Here is a 17,831-nt window from a genome sequence, read left to right on the forward strand (position 1 = left end):
TTCGAGCCCTCTTTCTCTGTCAGACAAACTCTCAGCTGAATATGGATATTCATCGTAAAAACAAAGCTGAAGGCTCTGGTCCAATTAGCGTTCGTCAGTTAAGTCACGTGCAGTACATTTATTTCCTGATAATGTACTCCCAACCAATACAGTTATACAACAGTCTAGTGGATGGGGCGGCTGCCTGGAGAGCGGAAAGTGGGAGGTTCGGTCCCCGGAAATATATATATATTACTTTGAGTAAAGGCTGAGAATATCTAGCACACAATCAAACATGTCATGACATACACGAAAACATGTCATGACATACACGAAAACACGTCATGACATACACAAAAACATGTCATGACATACACGAAAACACGTCATGACATACACGAAAACACGTCATGACATACTGATCACTGATCACTGTTGTGTTTGTGAATGACACTCAGGACTTAGTGGAATGTGTAGGAGATTCAGTTTTGATAGTTTCAAGCCAGATAAAGACCTAAATTTTGACAAAGGTGATCTTGTGAGATGTAGTGTATGTATTCCTATGCAACCTTCCCAAATCTGACACAGACAGAATTACTTTTATGGAATGCTGTAATATTGCTGTTACCCTTATTCCCTCGAAATGAGGGTTTGGTAAACACCGTTTCGAAGGGTATTTTAGTTATATCACAGATGAAGAAGGAAGGCCCAATCAGATGCAAGTCTTCCACCTTCACTACTTTGGTGAAACCTCAGAGCATGATTGCTCACAAACCTAAAAACATAATCAGGACAAACCAGGAATCGAACCCAGGATCGAAGGTTCCTGGCACGTCTAAGGGACGCAACTCGCAAACGGCTGACCACCTGTTCCTTTAAAGGAAGCACTATGTGGCAGAGTGAATTTCAGTAACTGAAATGTATTTTCAACTCAACTAAAGGGGCGGTGGATAGCTTAATAGTTAAAGCGTTCAATCATAGAACAAAACATCCAGCATCTATTTCCCAAATGACTAATTTGGAAAATTATTTTTTGGATTACCCCACTGTACTTCCACCAGGCCATTGACTTCTATGGAGGTATCCGTAGAACCGGACTGTGCCGTGGATCGAGATCCTGACGAGACTAGAAAGTTAGCCATGTCTTAACTTGTGTTTGTCAACAAAACAATTTCTGTACTCTATGGACTTGGCTCATCTTAAACAGGGGGCGTTTCAATTGCAAGAATAAATTTATGACTTTTACGAAATTCAAATTTCAAAAGCGTAAATGAAAATGTGAGAGTTGTAAACATTTCTACAACGCCCAATTCAATACTACATGTTTTCAAAAGCACACATGCAGACCCTTTTTGTCTCTGAATAATTTCAAAAGGCGACTGAAGAGTAAAATACCATTAATTGTGTCTTCTTATCACTTCAATCTGAAACAGTTGCTTGCAAAATACCTACCACCACCAGCAACCCTCCCCCATACACACACACCCACCTCCCATCCCACCCCACCCCACCAAACATAATTGACAAAGAAGACCTTGCTGCAAGAAGGACACAGGGCTAAACACTGTTGACAGTGAGCGTTGCAGGTATGGAGGTAACCCAATGACGACGCACGTTGGGCAAACATCTATTGATTCAGATGCGAGGGAAGAGTTTCGCGTCAGGCATCATCGAATCGGGCCAAGGGTATATTTCGTTCAGCAACAACAAAGTTGTATAGCATCTCGACAGTCAGCTCATGTGATGTGCGATTAGCCAGAGCGACGCGTTGAACCATGCGACTTGTCAGTTGCTTCAAGCTTTCGTTGGTCCCCATGAGAACCTAGTTGTTATTCTGGCTGACTGAATCTTCTATCTGGCGAAACTACTTCACATTTAGTCGTCACAAAAGTTCTGAAAGTTTCTCAAATGAAAACGACATTGAACAAGGTCGCCCTTGTACATACTACATCAACTACTAAGGCTATTACTATAGCGCCATATCAGTTCCACATCACTGAGGGACACGCTCAATATGTGTGTGTAGTGGACTAAATACCATAAGCACTGACGCACAAACAGGATACTGTCGTTTTGCAAACAATATTTGTGTCATTTCTATGACTTCCATATTATATAAAATAATGTTCCCAATACGCTCCACATTTACACGGAGAAGTAGTTGCATGCAGAGCTATTTCGGACAGTTTCCTTCTTAAAATATTTCCAGATCAACAAATTATGGATAATTGTCCTTGATATTAACATAGACCTTCCTAATAGCATCTGTCCAGAAGCGTCTGGATTAACGGAGTCGAAATGTTGTTTATGTCAATTCAAGAGAGTTAAGCACACGTCTATTTATTTCGCCTGCAGTAAGCAGCAACGTGGATGCGAGAAACGCAATGTTACATGACCGTCACTCTAAACACTGTTGAGTCACCTGCGTAAAGAGTCACTGAAGAAGTATCAGTGTGTTATAAGAGAACAGTTAGTATCACTGTGTATAAACTTCATGTTGAAAAAGCCCAAAAGAGACGAAGATCGAAGGTGTTTATTATTTGAAAAACGGACAACATGGGCAGACGACCCAAGGGTGGTTATCGAGGCGAGTGTGGTATGCATACCAGATAGGATAAGAAAAAATGAGATATGTCATTTTTGTAACCAAAATAAGTTAGCGTGAAGAGGTAGAAACTACATTGGAATGTTGATCCTTACCTTGACATCTGATTGAACGACGGACTTATATAGGTCCGTGATTGAACTAAAGGTGGAGCGTTTATTATCGTTATCCAGCATAAAATGTTTTTATTACAATTAGATTAAGCATCCTTCGGAATGACATCCATCAATAAACAATAAGTTATTTTACTGTGAAATGTTCCTATGGTAATGTAGCTCTTAAGGGATTGACAAACAAGAGATCATCTCATCTATAAGAGGCGACATTACTGAAGGACGGGTATGTTTACCGGGTAAAGTGATGCCTCGCCAACTGGTCCAGGCAGCCGTCCACGCCCTATACCATCTATTAATAAACCCGCTAAACTCGATCTGCGTGTTATTGTCATCTACTAGTTTGCCGTTACAAGTTTCAACATGGCCATGTAAGGTCTCCTCGGTAGGACGACCTTGCACAATTTCCTCGGAAAGTACACACAAGGTGTATCGAGTGGCGGTTTTCGTCAGTGCTATCTTTTGTATCTCTCTGTGAATGTGTTGAAATATGTACTTCAAAATCTTCAGAAACCCAACGCGTTAAACCTTTACAGAAAAGGAGGGAATGTGCTTTTGAAATAAAAATCTCAAGATGATAATCAAGATGACGACCGCAGTTACTGCTGCATTAATGAAAGTAGATCTGTTTGTTTCCGCTCTTCTGTCTGATAAGTATCTTGTTTACTGCTTGTCTTCTATCTGAATGGGGTCTGTTTGTTTCTGTTCTTCTGTCTGAATAGGATATTGTTTTCTGTCTTGTCTAAATTGGATCTGCTTGTTTCTGCTTTTCTGTCCAAATGGGATATTGTTTTCTGTCCTGTCTGAATTGGGTCTGTTTGTTTCTGCTTTTCTGTCTCAATAGGATACTCTTTTCTGTCCTTCTGTCTAAATTCGACCTGTTTGTTTCAGCTGTTTTTTTGTCTGAATAAGATACAAGTATTTGTGTGTCTGAATATGATCTGTTTGTCAGTCTGATCGGTTCGGTTTGTTGTTTAACGCCGCACTCAGCAATATTCCCGCCATATGACAGTGGTCTGTAAATAATCGAGTCTGGACCAGACAATCCAGTGATTGATATCATGAGCATCGATCCACGCAATTTTGATCGATGACCTGCATCAACCAAGTCAGCGAGCCTGACCAGCCGATCCCATTGTCAGTCCGAATATGACTTTTCATTTCAATGTTTTTATGAATAATAGCTTTCGGGTTTTTCTATCTGAGTAGCATCGGCTGTTTTAAGGTACGTTGTCATCTTGGTTTTCGTGGTTTTAATATTTATTTTTATATATAACATTGTCTGCATCGGATCTGTTTGTCTGATCATTATCTCCAAGGATATGAGTAAATGTCTCTGAAAATGATGCTATGTTTGTTGTTTAAGGCCGCGCTCAGCAATATCTCACCTGAATGGCGGAAAAATACACCAGACAAACCAGTGATTGATGTTATGAGCAACGCCCAACATTGTTGTGTACGATGACACGCAACCAACATGTCAATCCAATGAGTCGCCTCGTACGACTAACATAGGTGCTAGGGGCGTACCAATGTTAACCCGAAATCCCCACTTGTGTATGTTTGTTGTGCGACTGTCTGTGTGGTTGGTGTTTTGCAATGTACATGAACTTTTCTCAGTGTCTTGATCGCGAATAGTAGTGAGTGAGTGAGTGAGTGAGTGAGTATGGTTTTATGCCACTTTTAGCAATATTCCAGCAATATCACGGCCGAAATGGGGTTCACACATTGTACCCATGTGGGGAATCGAACAGGGTCTTAGGCATGACGAGCGAACGCTTTAACCACTAAGCTACCCCACCGCCCCTGTTTTGATCGAGGTGATCTTCATGCTTACGTGCCCTATTGACACGATTTTTATGTTTCAATCACCGCCGTCAATGCTTACTGTAGTAACACAAAGATTAAGGCATGTGTTAAAGGATTCGACATTCTGACATCTGCCCAAAACACATCTGCATGTCCAGTCGACAAACTTAAAGAGAGCTGCACGTAAGTTATATTCTTTCACTGTCTGTGCGTATACTGAGTCTTAGACACAGCAGCCATCTGAATGAATGTATAAGCTTTAAGATTTATAGGCTAGCATTCACAAAGTCAAATTCGGAACTTTCTAAGTGATTCATATCACAGGGTTTAAGATTAATGAAATCCCAAAGTGACAAGTTTGAAGACGGTTACTACCTTGATAGAAAACCACGCGCTCGGGTAGGTGTTGACAAACCAAGGTTCATAATCGGGGCCATTGATAGCGGATCCTGGTAACTCTTCAGAGCCACATATTGTGGTATTCTACAAACGGCTGAAATATTGACTGACTGTTCTTAAGGGAAAGGGATCTCTATAACTGACAAATGAACATACGTGAAAAAAACCTTTTCAGTTACAAAATACATTTTTCAGAAAGTTCAAGGTTTTGAAGTTGTGCTTGGACGTTGAAGATGATGCTACTGAAGACTGTAAACCATAGATCGGGATGGCCCTGAGGAAGTGCCGTTTGTGTATTTACAACATATGTATTTGGTAACGCTCTAAGCTCTTAGCCACTCACTCACTCAGATATACCGTATAACGTATTCTGCTTTCACAAAAGGTACCTTTCTATTCTCATGTGCAGTTTGATGTCTTGGGCATTCACATATACAGTGCCATGTCTTGAGCATTCACTTATACAGTGCCATGTCTTGGCCATTCACATATACAGTGCCATGTCTTGGGCATTCACATATACAGTGCCATGTCTTGGGCATTCACACATACAGTGCCATGTCTTGGGCATTCACATATACAGTGCCATGTCTTGAGCATTCACATATACAGTGCCATGTCTTGGGCACTCACATATACAGTGCCATGTCTTGAGCATTCACTTATACAGTGCCATGTCTTGGGCATTCACATATACAGTGCCATGTCTTGGCCATTCACATATACAGTGCCATGTCTTGGGCATTCACATATACAGTGCCATGTCTTGGGCATTCACATATACAGTGCCATGTCTTGGGCATTCACATATACAGTGCCATGTCTTGGGCATTCACATATACAGTGCCATGTCTTGGGCATTCACATATACAGTGCCATGTCTTGGGCATTCACATATACAGTGCCATGTCTTGGGCATTCACATATACAGTGCCATGTCTTGGGCATTCACATATACAGTGCCATGTCTTGGGCATTCACATATACAGTGCCATGTCTTGGGCATTCACACATACAGTGCCATGTCTTGGGCATTCACATATACAGTGCCATGTCTTGGGCATTCACACATACAGTGACATAAGACTCTTCTTATGGACCACTGACGCCTGTTGGATAAAGAGACTAAACGGTCCATGAACTTGTCCATAAAGGATATGACTATATTGCGTGTTGAACATAGATAAACATTTAGGTGTACCCGGGCTAGAATAATTCCATAAGGTCACACACACACACACACACACACACACACACACACACACACACACACACACACACACACACACACACACACACACACACACACACACACACACACACACACAAAACACACACACACAAAACACACACACACAAAACACACACACACACACACACACACACAAAACACACACACAAAAAAAACCCACACACAAAAACAAAAATCCGCCGCACACAGCAATCTCCCATCCCAGAGATCAACATCATGAGCAACTATCCACACCTTGGGGGTATGATGACACGCTTTCAGCCAAGTAACCGTACCAGTCCACCCGATCTATTCAGTCGGCCTGTTAGTTTAGTTGGCTTGGGACCAATTGTAAATGGAAATGTCTACGAGGCAACTGAAATGTAGGCACATGCTTGTGATTCACTTGACCGTATCCTTTTTAATATTTTGATAAAATTGACGATGATCAAAGAAATGCACCAAACGTTTCATTGGTGAACTTTCAAATGAAACATAGGTACGCAAAAAATAAATATGAGGAATATAAATATGTTGTGATATCACTTATCATGTAATGATAAAAAAAATCCGTCAATATATCAATAATATATTTTAAGGTAAAGGACAAAAGATACTGATGAAAACGAATAAGGGAACAATGAAAAATACAGGGAAATAAGCTTTTAGTCAGTACATTTGAAATAGCGCGCATGTCAGAATCAAATGTTGAGAGCCGTCATGTAGGTGGAATATTGCTGAGTGTGGCGTTGAACAACAAACAAACAAATGTTTAGATGTGTTTGTGTGCATTGTTTCTAACGCGTGTTTGGTACCAACGAGTATTTGGTAGACAAGCCTGGGAACCCATGATAGCATATCATTTTACTGTTTCTAAAACTAAGTGTTACCGTGTTTATTTCCACCAGGTTATAGTTTATCAGCGCCCCATGAATACCTACAGTGTTTCACCACAATTGGGTGTTGACTACATAGGTCAACGAGATGTGGAATGACGAGAACAATGACAAAAGTTAAAGAGCCATCTTGAAATTGATAGGGTTTTTATCCTTTAATCCATGGTTATTACTACTATGATACAGGTAGAAATGGTTGTCTTACACGCAGACACTATTTACAGACACAGGGAAAATGTTGAGACACCATTCCATTTTGTCTCTACTCAATAGATAGAGATACATATGCACGATTGTTAATACACAGTATTGCTGACAGAGTGATAATTAGGGGCCGACCATTCAATATTCTGGGGTTGGGTGGGGTGCTGGGATTTTATCGAGAAAACAAAAAGTTTGAAAAAAAATATTTATACTTCATTTTCTTGGTAAAAAAGGAACTGTCTGCCACAAAACACGCATTGTGGTTTTTTGTCGAACAAATATTTTGGCTCATAGGTTAACATAAAAATATATATCTGATTTTGAGGCTGTAGCTGAAAAAATATCTGGTCTCAATACACATTCCCAGACCTTTATCCCCTCCATTAAATATCAGATGGTCGGTCCCCTAGGTACTCGTAGGTACATAATAAACACGAACGTACACCTGAGTGATTTTTCACTGAATGAGACATATATGGCCTTGCCATTGAACTCATTGTGTAGGCCATCTGTAACCGGTGAAATGTAAAATACCTTCACATAAAATCACACCACGCGATTTTATCCTTATTGCAAATATGGTGCAATACAGAATAAAACACGTTCATGCAATAAATACACTCCAATTCCAAGTCTAAATGGGCTACGTGGTGTTACTTTTCCAAAGAAAATACCATTTCTATTACAGTTTAGATTTTCACATGGATCTTTTAATCACACAGGATAGTTTTTCTCCTTACACCGGTTAAATGTACAGTATTTAAGAAAGTCCCCACGCGCACCTCAAACATCTTCGACTTTTAGACCAAGCAGTAGGTTTTTAATCAACTTGTTCAAGATGAAGTTGTATCAAATTCTTGGAGTCTCAGTACTGGGCCTGTTTTTGTGCTGTAAGTAATATAATATATTTTCCTTCAAATAATTATATCCGATTTTACTAACAATCAGATAATGGCAAAAATTTAGTCTATTTATTTTCATCTGTACTAAACATCTTCTTAGGAAAACATTAAAGCGCTGTATTCAAATTCGCGTGGAAAAATGTTTATACTTTGATGCCTTCCTTTTGCTCATCTCCAGTCAATCTGAAATTTCCGTCACCAATCCACCAATTCATCCTCTTGAATATTTATCACCCCGCACTGGAAACAATAAATTATCGAGTTTTCCGTTTAAAAACAAAGTAACAAACGCTTTATAGTTATTCTCAAAAAAATTCGCAGAATTGAAGTAACTTTTCTGATTGCTTGTTATTTTTTCGCTTTTTAAAAAACCGTCGTACTTCCAATATAGCACAGAACCAATTTTGCAGTTTCCCTAAGCAACAGACACTTAGCATTAATTCCCAGTACCGTAAACCCGTAATGTTATAAAAACCTAGATGTGGTGGGTAGAGGATGTCACCTGGCTGATTTTCATCAGCGTACCCACAGCATAGATGCTCAATCTGGTTTGTATGTCTGTAACAAGGTCGGGCGTAGCCGATGTATTTTGACTAACTCAGTCAATACGGCTCTGTACAAAGCCTGGCTAGGATCAAAGGCGCCAACGGAACTTTCTTTTATCTACGAGTAAAGTACACTTTCTGAGTACAGTCATAATGTATGACGTCACATGGCTGTTCAATTTATCTCCCCCCTCACCCTCCTATGATCTAACGTATCCGTGGTTGCATTGTTCTATCATGTCAGTGTCAATCAAGATGGCGCATTCACAATAATATTCGAACGGCAGAGCATTGGTGTAACATTCTTTAACAACTGATGTTTACCATCTCCGCGGGTTTATTCTAAAACATACACAGACCTCTTGTATTATGATCCAAGGGTTGCCAGCACCAACACGCTGTTTCACATGCGTTATTTTTCTTAGTTTCACGGGTGTATAATTAATGTTGCTGTTCAAACATAACCACTCGGTTACGTTTATGCATTCCCACAATAGACGTTTATGGATGTCTTTGTGCGGCTTGCTATGAAATGGTTTGGTGACGAAGTAGGCATGGGTCTGTCGGGCATGAAGGCAATTAGACAGTACTTCTGATAATATCTGAATTTCACTTGTACTTGGTAAAGGCGACGTCTGTTATGTAGCCGGACGTCGTTCACTAGTTCACATTTGTATGTAATGACATCATATATGTTTACCTTCTTCTGGTTTATTGTGCTATGCTAGTGTCAGGGACATCATGTCGCCCTTGTGTCTCGTATACAAATTTGACAAGGCGTCTTCTGTATCATGCTGAAAGAACGTTTGGCATACATTGTTGACTCAGTGTCTTGTATGTAGTGTTGGCTGAGTGTCTGGTTTGTAGTGTTGGCTGAGTGTCTGGTTTGTAGTGTTGGCTGAGTGTCTGGTATTAAGTGTTGGCTGAGTGTCTGGTATGTAGTGTTAACTGAGTGTCTGGTATGTAGTGTTGACTGAGTGTCTGGTATGTAGTGTTAACTGAGTGTCCAGTATACAGTGTTGACTGAGTGTCTGGTATGTAGTGTTAACTGAGTGTCCGGTATACAGTGTTAACTGAGTGTCCGGTATACAGTGTTGACTGAGTGTCTGGTATGTAGTGTTAACTGAGTGTCCAGTATACAGTGTTGTCTGAATGTCTGGTATACAGTGTTGACTGAGTGTCTCGTATGTAGTGTTCACTGAGTGTCCGCTATACAGTGTTGACTGAGTGTCTGGTATGTAGTGTTAACTGAGTGTCTGGTATACAGTGGTGACTGAGTGTCCGGTATGTAGTGTTAACTGAGTGTCCAGTATACAGTGTTGACTGAATGTCTGGTATGTAGTGTTGACTGAGTGTCTGGTATGTAGTGTTAACTGAGTGTCCAGTATACAGTGTTGACTGAATGTCTGGTATGTAGTGTTGACTGAGTGTCTGGTATGTAGTGTTAACTGAGTGTCCAGTATACAGTGTTGTCTGAATGTCTGGTATACAGTGTTGACTGAGTGTCTGGTATGTAGTGTTAACTGAGTGTCCGGTATACAGTGTTGACTGAATGTCCGGTATACAGTGTTGACTGAGTGTCCGGTATACAGTGTTGACTGAGTGTCCGGTATACAGTGTTGACTGAGTGTCCGGTATACAATGTTGACTGAGTGTCTCGTATGTAGTGTTCACTGAGTGTCCGGTATACAGTGTTGACTGAGTGTCTGGTATGTAGTGTTAACTGAGTGTCCGGTATACAGTGTTGATTGAGTGTCCGGTATGTAGTGTTAACTGATAGTCTGTCCGGTATACAGTGTTAACTGAGTGTCCGATATACAGTGTTGACTGATTGTCTGTCCGGTATACAGTGTTAACTGAGTGTCCGGTATACAGTGTTGACTGAGTGTCCGGTATGTAGTGTTGACTGAGTGTCCGGTATACAGTGTTAACTGAGTGTGTGGTATGTAGTGTTTGCTGAGTGTCTGGTTTGTAGTGTTAACTGAGTGTCCGGTATACAGTGTTAACTGAGTGTCCGGTATACAGTGTTAACTGAGTGTCCGGTATACAGTGTTAACTGAGTGTCCGATATACAGTGTTAACTGAGTGTCTGGTATGTAGTGTTAACTGAGTGTCCGGTATACAGTGTTAACTGAGTGTCCGGTATACAGTGTTAACTGAGTGTCCGGTATACAGTGTTAACTGAGTGTCCGATATACAGTGTTAACTGAGTGTCCGGTATACAGTGTTAACTGAGTGTCCGGTATACAGTGTTGACTGAGTGTCCGGTATGTAGTGTTGACTGAGTGTCCGGTATACAGTGTTAACTGAGTGTGTGGTATGTAGTGTTTGCTGAGTGTCTGGTTTGTAGTGTTAACTGAGTGTCCGGTATACAATGTTGACTGAGTGTCTGGTATACAGTGTTGACTGAGTGTCCGGTATACAGTGTTAACTGAGTGTGTGGTATGTAGTGTTAACTGAGTGTCTGGTATGTAGTGTTAACTGAGTGTCTGGTATATCGTGTTGACTGAGTGTCCGGTATACAGTGTTGACTGAGTGTGTGGTATGTAGTGTTTGCTGAGTGTCTGGTATGTAGTGTTAACTGAGTGTCTGGTATATCGTGTTGACTGAGTGTCCGGTATACAGTGTTAACTGAGTGTCCGGTATACAGTGTTGACTGAGTGTCTGGTATACAATGTTGACTGAGTGTCCAGTATACAGTGTTAACTTAGTGTCCGGTATGTAGTGTTGACTGAGTGTCCGGTATACAGTGTTGACTGAGTGTCTGGTATACAGTGTTGACTGAGTGTCCGGTATACAGTGTTAACTGAGTGTGTGGTATGTAGTGTTAACTGAGTGTGTGGTATGTAGTGTTTGCTGAGTGTCTGGTTTGTAGTGTTAACTGAGTGTCCGGTATACAATGTTGACTGAGTGTCTGGTATACAGTGTTGACTGAGTGTCCGGTATACAGTGTTGACTGAGTGTGTGGTATGTAGTGTTTGCTGAGTGTCTGGTATGTAGTGTTAACTGAGTGTGTGGTATGTAGTGTTTGCTGAGTGTCTGGTTTGTAGTGTTAACTGAGTGTCCGGTATACAATGTTGACTGAGTGTCTGGTATACAGTGTTGACTGAGTGTCCGGTATACAGTGTTGACTGAGTGTGTGGTATGTAGTGTTTGCTGAGTGTCTGGTTTGTAGTGTTTACTGAGTGTCCGGTATACAATGTTGACTTAGTGTCCGGTATACAGTGTTGACTGAGTGTCCGGTTTACAGTGTTGACTGAGTGTCTGGTATGTAGTGTTAACTGATTGTCTGTCCGGTATACAGTGTTAACTGAGTGTCCGCTATACAGTGTTGACTGAGTGTGTGGTAAGTAGTGTTTGCTGAGTGTCTGGTATACAGTGTTGACTGAGTGTCCGGTACACAATGTTGACTGAGTGTCTGGTATGTAGTGTTGACTGAGTGTCTGGTATGTAGTGTTGACTGATTGTCTGTCCGATATACAGTGTTGGCTGAGTGTCTGGTATGTAGTGTTGACTGAGTGTCTGGTATGTAGTGTTAACTGAGTGTCCGGTATACAGTGTTGACTGAGTGTCCGGTATGTAGTGTTAACTGATTGTCTGTCCGATAAACAGTGTTGGTTGAGTGTCTGGTATGTAGTGTTGACTGATTGTCTGTCCGATATACAGTGTTGGCTGAGTGTCTGGTATGTAGTGTTGACTGAGTGTCTGGTATGTAGTGTTTACTGATTGTCCGGTATACAGTGTTGACTGAGTATCTGGTATGTAGTGTTAACCGAGTGTCTGGAATATTGTGTTGACTGGGTGTCCGGTATGTAGTGCTTACTTAGTGTCTTGGACATATTTGATATATTATATACCAGACACTCAGTTAACACTGGGCACGGGTGCCCCAGTCGTCTAAGGCACCGCGATTCGCTATGCAGAGTTGCGTCCCTTGGGCACACCAGAAACCTATGATTGTGGACAGCGCTAAAGATTGTTGTAAAACCTTTCCTAGAACCTTAAAGCGGCTTAAAACAATACTCACGCAGTCTTCTGGAAAGCCAATCTTGGCACTACCAACCGTCTCTAATCTTTCCTTTATTTATGAATACCTACGAGGAAATGTGCTATCCAGCCAAGGGCCACACTGAGGGCAAGTCTGTTATTCAAACCCATAATCCTATGAACGGATAACTGCCATTCTGTCCAAAATAATGTGATGACGTGTGATTGATCCTTCACAAACGAAAATATTAGAAATGTCTGTTGAACGGATTGCGTGAGTCAGTGAGTTGGGTTAACGCAGCTTTGAACAATATCCCAGTTGTTTAACGACGTTCAGTTTAATGTGGGAGGAAAGCCCGAAGTGACTCCGGTCTCGGACGTCTACCATTTTGGTGAAACCCACGAGCATGGTTATGGTGCTGACAAACCCAGAAACATAATTAGGGCGAACGGGATTGGAACCCATGATCATAGGTTTCTGGCGTGCCCAAGGGACGCAACTCTGAAATCCGGCGCCCTAGACATAGATTGTTTTTGATCCAGTATAATTTACTTTCAGATACCACGGCAGACGCGGAGTGCCAAGCGAGCGATACAAAGATAGATGCGTGTGTGAAGGTGTATGTTACAGCAAATTCAAATGCGAAAAATAACACAGCCTGCCTCAAAGATCAACTGAAGGGGAAGTGTTTGTATGTACTCACAGTTGATGTTGACACGGGGACGTTTTTACCCTTTACCGAGAGCTTTATAAGAGTTCAAAATGCTTTAAATTTCATTTTGGCAATACCAGCTTAAGGCATTGTTCATTGGCATGTGTTACAACCCATGATGATTTCTTTCGTTTACAATATTATAACACTTTAACATGAAAGTTGTAGCTCCAGTAGTGTTGGGTTTCCAAGAATATAAAGTCGTGTTTAAAAACAATTTTGACAAATTAACATTAAAGATGAAAGAACTTCTAACACATTCCGTCAAATCAGGCCGTTAAATGGTATCTGGGCTTGATTGATTCAAGTCATCCAAAAACATTTTTGTCTACTAAATCCTCATATGCATTTTATGAATCTGGCAACTTTTGTTTTTCAATATCATTAAAATCAGATCCTAGTTCTCGCTATTGCTAATCAAAGATCTGAGGACATCCCGTTACGGGTCACGTCAGAACGACCTTTCATCCGACCAATCAAAGCGTGGCTTACCAGATCATGTAAGTGACAGTCGGAATGTGTTTTCTTATCATGCAAGCTCGAAAACGTTAACAGGTGTATTCTGAACGACAGTTACGGCCCGTACGACTGATTCCGTCAAAATTATCGTCTATCTCTCGTTTCCGTGGAATAAACATTTAAACGGAGGAGGCATTGCACAGTACGTGGGAAGCACTACCGTACAATCTCAACCATATATTAGACATTCCGGAATGTTCGTTTGGTCAGTTTTCAAAATTTTAACCGAGAGCTGTGTCAACATATTTTTCAAGAGTAGTCTGAAATGGAAGTCGCCAGGTTGAAACGAGTGCCGTAAAGCTCGAGAAAGCTGCTTTCTGATTGGCTGATGTCGACTTCATTTCAGAGGTAGGTCAAAGTTCGCGCAAGGTCGTTCTGACGTGACCCCTAATGGGATGTCCTCAGATCTTTGTTGAGCGGCAGCGAGAGCGATTTTAATTTGATTGCTTTTTTTGGAGCTGTTTTGATTTTGAGCAGTACAATGGGGTTAATTATTTCATAATTAATGTAATAAATTTGCTCAGTTCACAATCACTTCAGCTGTATCTGTTTCCTATGACTGCATCCACATTCCCCATTAAATGTTTCACCATTGTCATTCAGTGCTTTCAACATTTTCAAAACTTGCCTCAACGTCGGAGAGGATGCGACGAGTTCCGCTGAATGCAAGACAAAGATTTCCAAAGAACTGAGTAAGTGTCTTTCGTATACGTATGTTTCATTTTCGAAAGGAAGAAAAGTGCATGTCGTTGTAGCGTGACGGCAAACTGTTCCATTGTGCTTCTGATGGGACTATTTATGCATAGGGTCACGGGTGTTCCAATGAAAGCCGCAATTCGTATTGTCGCAGCTGTGTCAGCATCATTTGGTCATGGGTTCGAAACCCATGATCCTTGGTTTGTCAGCACCATACCTCGTGGATTTCACCAAAAGATATATGCATGAACTTTTGATCCAAGCAAATATTGTTGATAGAAAAAAGAAACCCTACAGTCTTATTAATGGCCACATGAGCACGACAGGCATCTAATATAAATGGGGTGTGACACGTATGTGTTCCATATACGTATGTTTCATTTCGAAAGGAAGAAAAGTGCATGAAATTGTAGTGTGTTGACAAAAAGTTTCAGTGTGCTTCTAATTGGACTGTTTTACCGTTATGTTGGTAAATATTTTATTTAACGCCCATGAAATACACTGCTATAGCTCGTCGATTAATTTGTGGTGACAAGTGGTGCACAGTTTTACATACCAACAATCGCGCCCAACGAGCGGAATTGTAGAGCTCCAGTCCCCATCGAGGGAGCATTTCTTTTGAACAGTAGTCTGTGTAAGACTTGACCTTGAGCTAAATGACTCATCTTCATCTTCATCTTTGTTTTTCAGAGGATGAAGGCATCGCGTGCACTTATGATGAAGTGGTCAAAGCAACCATGTGTGGTAAGACATACATCATTGAATGAGCTTATTGAGTTACATGATAATGACATGATGTCACTTTAATCAGCTTGTATTTAAAGCATCATGGTAAGAGCTTAAATTTCGCTTTCGAAATGTCACGCTTGCATCCCAAGTACCAAGTTGTCCGACTCCCCATTGTTCTCGGTGCCTTAGGTTTGGTACCTCCCAATCTGCTGACTGACATTGGGAGAGTACCCGGTTTTGCTACCACGAATACAGCCCTTCTGACAATCTGGGTAATGCAGAAGGCTGCAGTGCTGGGGAGTCTTCACATTCTCCGAAACGTTCTGGGTGGGTTTGACTAGGCAGCGCTTCCTGGGAAAAGTCCCATTCGCTGTCTGGGCTGCGTGTAGAGGGGACAATGGCCCTGAGCTGATAATGACTGTGCCAGGATCACCCAAACCCTTTTTGCTGCATTTTTATATTTTAATGTGTAAATAATAATAATGTGTTTTTTATAGTGCGCCTATTTCCACACCACGCAGGGGCATGCTCAAGGCGCTATTATCACTGCATCAGTATGCACTCATCAATGCAACACGGGCTGCCAGTTAGGCGCCAGAAGGTTAACGACCTCATCCTACCGGGTACCCATTCACTGCTGGGTGAACAGAGGCACATTTTGAACAAAGTCACTTGCCCAGGGTGACACCACACGGAGAATACAGCATCTTATATCGTAACGAATGATTCATGAAAGACGGTCTTGTTTTATAACTCAACTGAATAGATAGATTCTCAATGAATATTACATGTTTTGGTCTCTTCTTTCTTTGTTCTAGGTGCGTCTGGACTTACCTTCAACCTGGCCCTGTTTGTGATCACAGCACTGCTGGCCATTGTGAAGTTCTAACTAAAGGTTAGTACATGATGTTCCAATGAAAGCTGGTACCGCAATTCGTATTGTCGCAGCTGTGTCTGCATCATTTGGTCATGGGTTCGAAACCCATGATCCTTGGTTTGTCAGCACCATACCTCGTGGATTTCCCCAAAAGGAAAGGAAAGGAAGTAAAGTGCATGATGTTGTAGTGTTTCGGCAAACAGTTCCAGTGTTTCGGCAAACAGTTCCATTGTGTTTCTAATGGGACTATTTTACCGGTATGTTGGAAGTTTATTTAACGCCAATGAAATACACTGCTATAGCTCGTTGATTAATTATGGGTACGGCAGGCATCTAATATAAATGGGGTATGACAAGTTTGTGTGTGTGTGTGTGTGTGTGTGTGTGTGTGTGTGTGTGTGTGTGTGTGTGTGTGTGTGTGTGTGTGTGTGTGTGTGTGTGTGTGTGTGTGTGTGTGTTTGCGTGTGTATGTGTGTATGTTTATGTGTATGTGGTTGTATATGTGTGTGGGCGTGCGTGTGTGTGTGCGTATGGGTGTGCGTGCGTGTGCGTCTACTACACGATAAATCATAGTGTTTACCTGTCAACTGAATATCGTTCTACTTGCAGCGCGCCGTACCCACTCGAAAACTCAACAATGAAGACATCTTTAGACCCGCAAAATTGACATGGGTGACCATAAGGATGACCCGCTGACAAATGGCGTCATCACGCTAAAAACTGAAACGTAGCACAGCCATAGAATTCGATGATGTTACGAGCTGCATTCTTTCGTCAAGACACTTTGGGCAAACTTCCAAATTTTAAACAACTGGTGTATATGATGGCGAAAGGTTATGTTCCAAGAAATATTATGTTTATGTTATTACTAACAATGTTTCGGCCTGTCCTATAGCTGCGTGAGTAATATTGCTTCCATGTAGTTGTACGCGTGTACATTTAACATTTATTTAGTATGTCGTATTCAACTTGAAGAGGGACTTTGCTGTGTCCTCGTTCACAGCCTTGGCCTGGTCTGTCTTCCAGACCCTGATACAAATATGTCCAATACAGCCCATGCAAGTCTGTAATGTTTGGCAAGTCTAGATTACTGCAGTATCTGGAAATGAAGAGAGTCTTTGGTTTCCTTTTTATTATGTTTTATTACGATAATTTAGCTCTTTTTTTCTTAAGATATTTTCATTTTAGAGACTAGAAGTTTGTCTAAGGCTTGGCCCACACGTTATAAGTGCCACATTTGAAGCAAGGTTTTGTGTGTAATCATTAACTGGTGAATCTTTCTAGGACCGCCAGCCGAGCCTAGTTCCTCTTTAACGGCCCAATTTGACGGAGTGTGTTAGAAGTTGCTGAGATGTCCTGTCTTTGAAGCTACTCACCACTCCTGACCTTAAAGCGCTCATATCAAAACTGTCAATATTAATCTGTCGTCGAATACATGACCTTATATTATTTAGAACGTAAGTTGAAGAGAGAGATTTGGTTTAACGTTTTGGTTTAACGTTGCGTGTCCAATTACTCGTCATGTATTCTCATTGTACGACTTTCACCATTGCCTGTTAGCTTGTGAAATACATGTATACATTTTATTGCTTGTTGAGAAATAAAACAAATATTAATAAACTTACAA

General features: G+C 41.2%; 1 protein-coding gene across 1 annotated transcript; it reads left to right on the forward strand.

The window, feature by feature from the left end:
• The first annotated feature begins 8,024 nt into the window (after positions 1–8,024).
• LOC139463802 (uncharacterized) lies at positions 8,025–17,831 on the forward strand. The gene is made up of 6 exons (XM_071245116.1): positions 8,025–8,126; positions 13,230–13,362; positions 14,506–14,594; positions 15,289–15,342; positions 16,146–16,222; positions 16,814–17,831. The coding sequence occupies exons 1-5, from the start codon at positions 8,075–8,077 to the stop codon at positions 16,214–16,216; spliced, it is 399 nt and encodes a 132-aa protein (XP_071101217.1). The 5' UTR covers positions 8,025–8,074; the 3' UTR covers positions 16,217–16,222; positions 16,814–17,831.

This window comes from Haliotis cracherodii, unplaced genomic scaffold, assembly GCF_022045235.1.
Source record: "Haliotis cracherodii isolate W230 unplaced genomic scaffold, xgHalCrac1.p SCAF_16, whole genome shotgun sequence".
NCBI classification, from domain to species: domain Eukaryota; kingdom Metazoa; phylum Mollusca; class Gastropoda; order Lepetellida; family Haliotidae; genus Haliotis; species Haliotis cracherodii.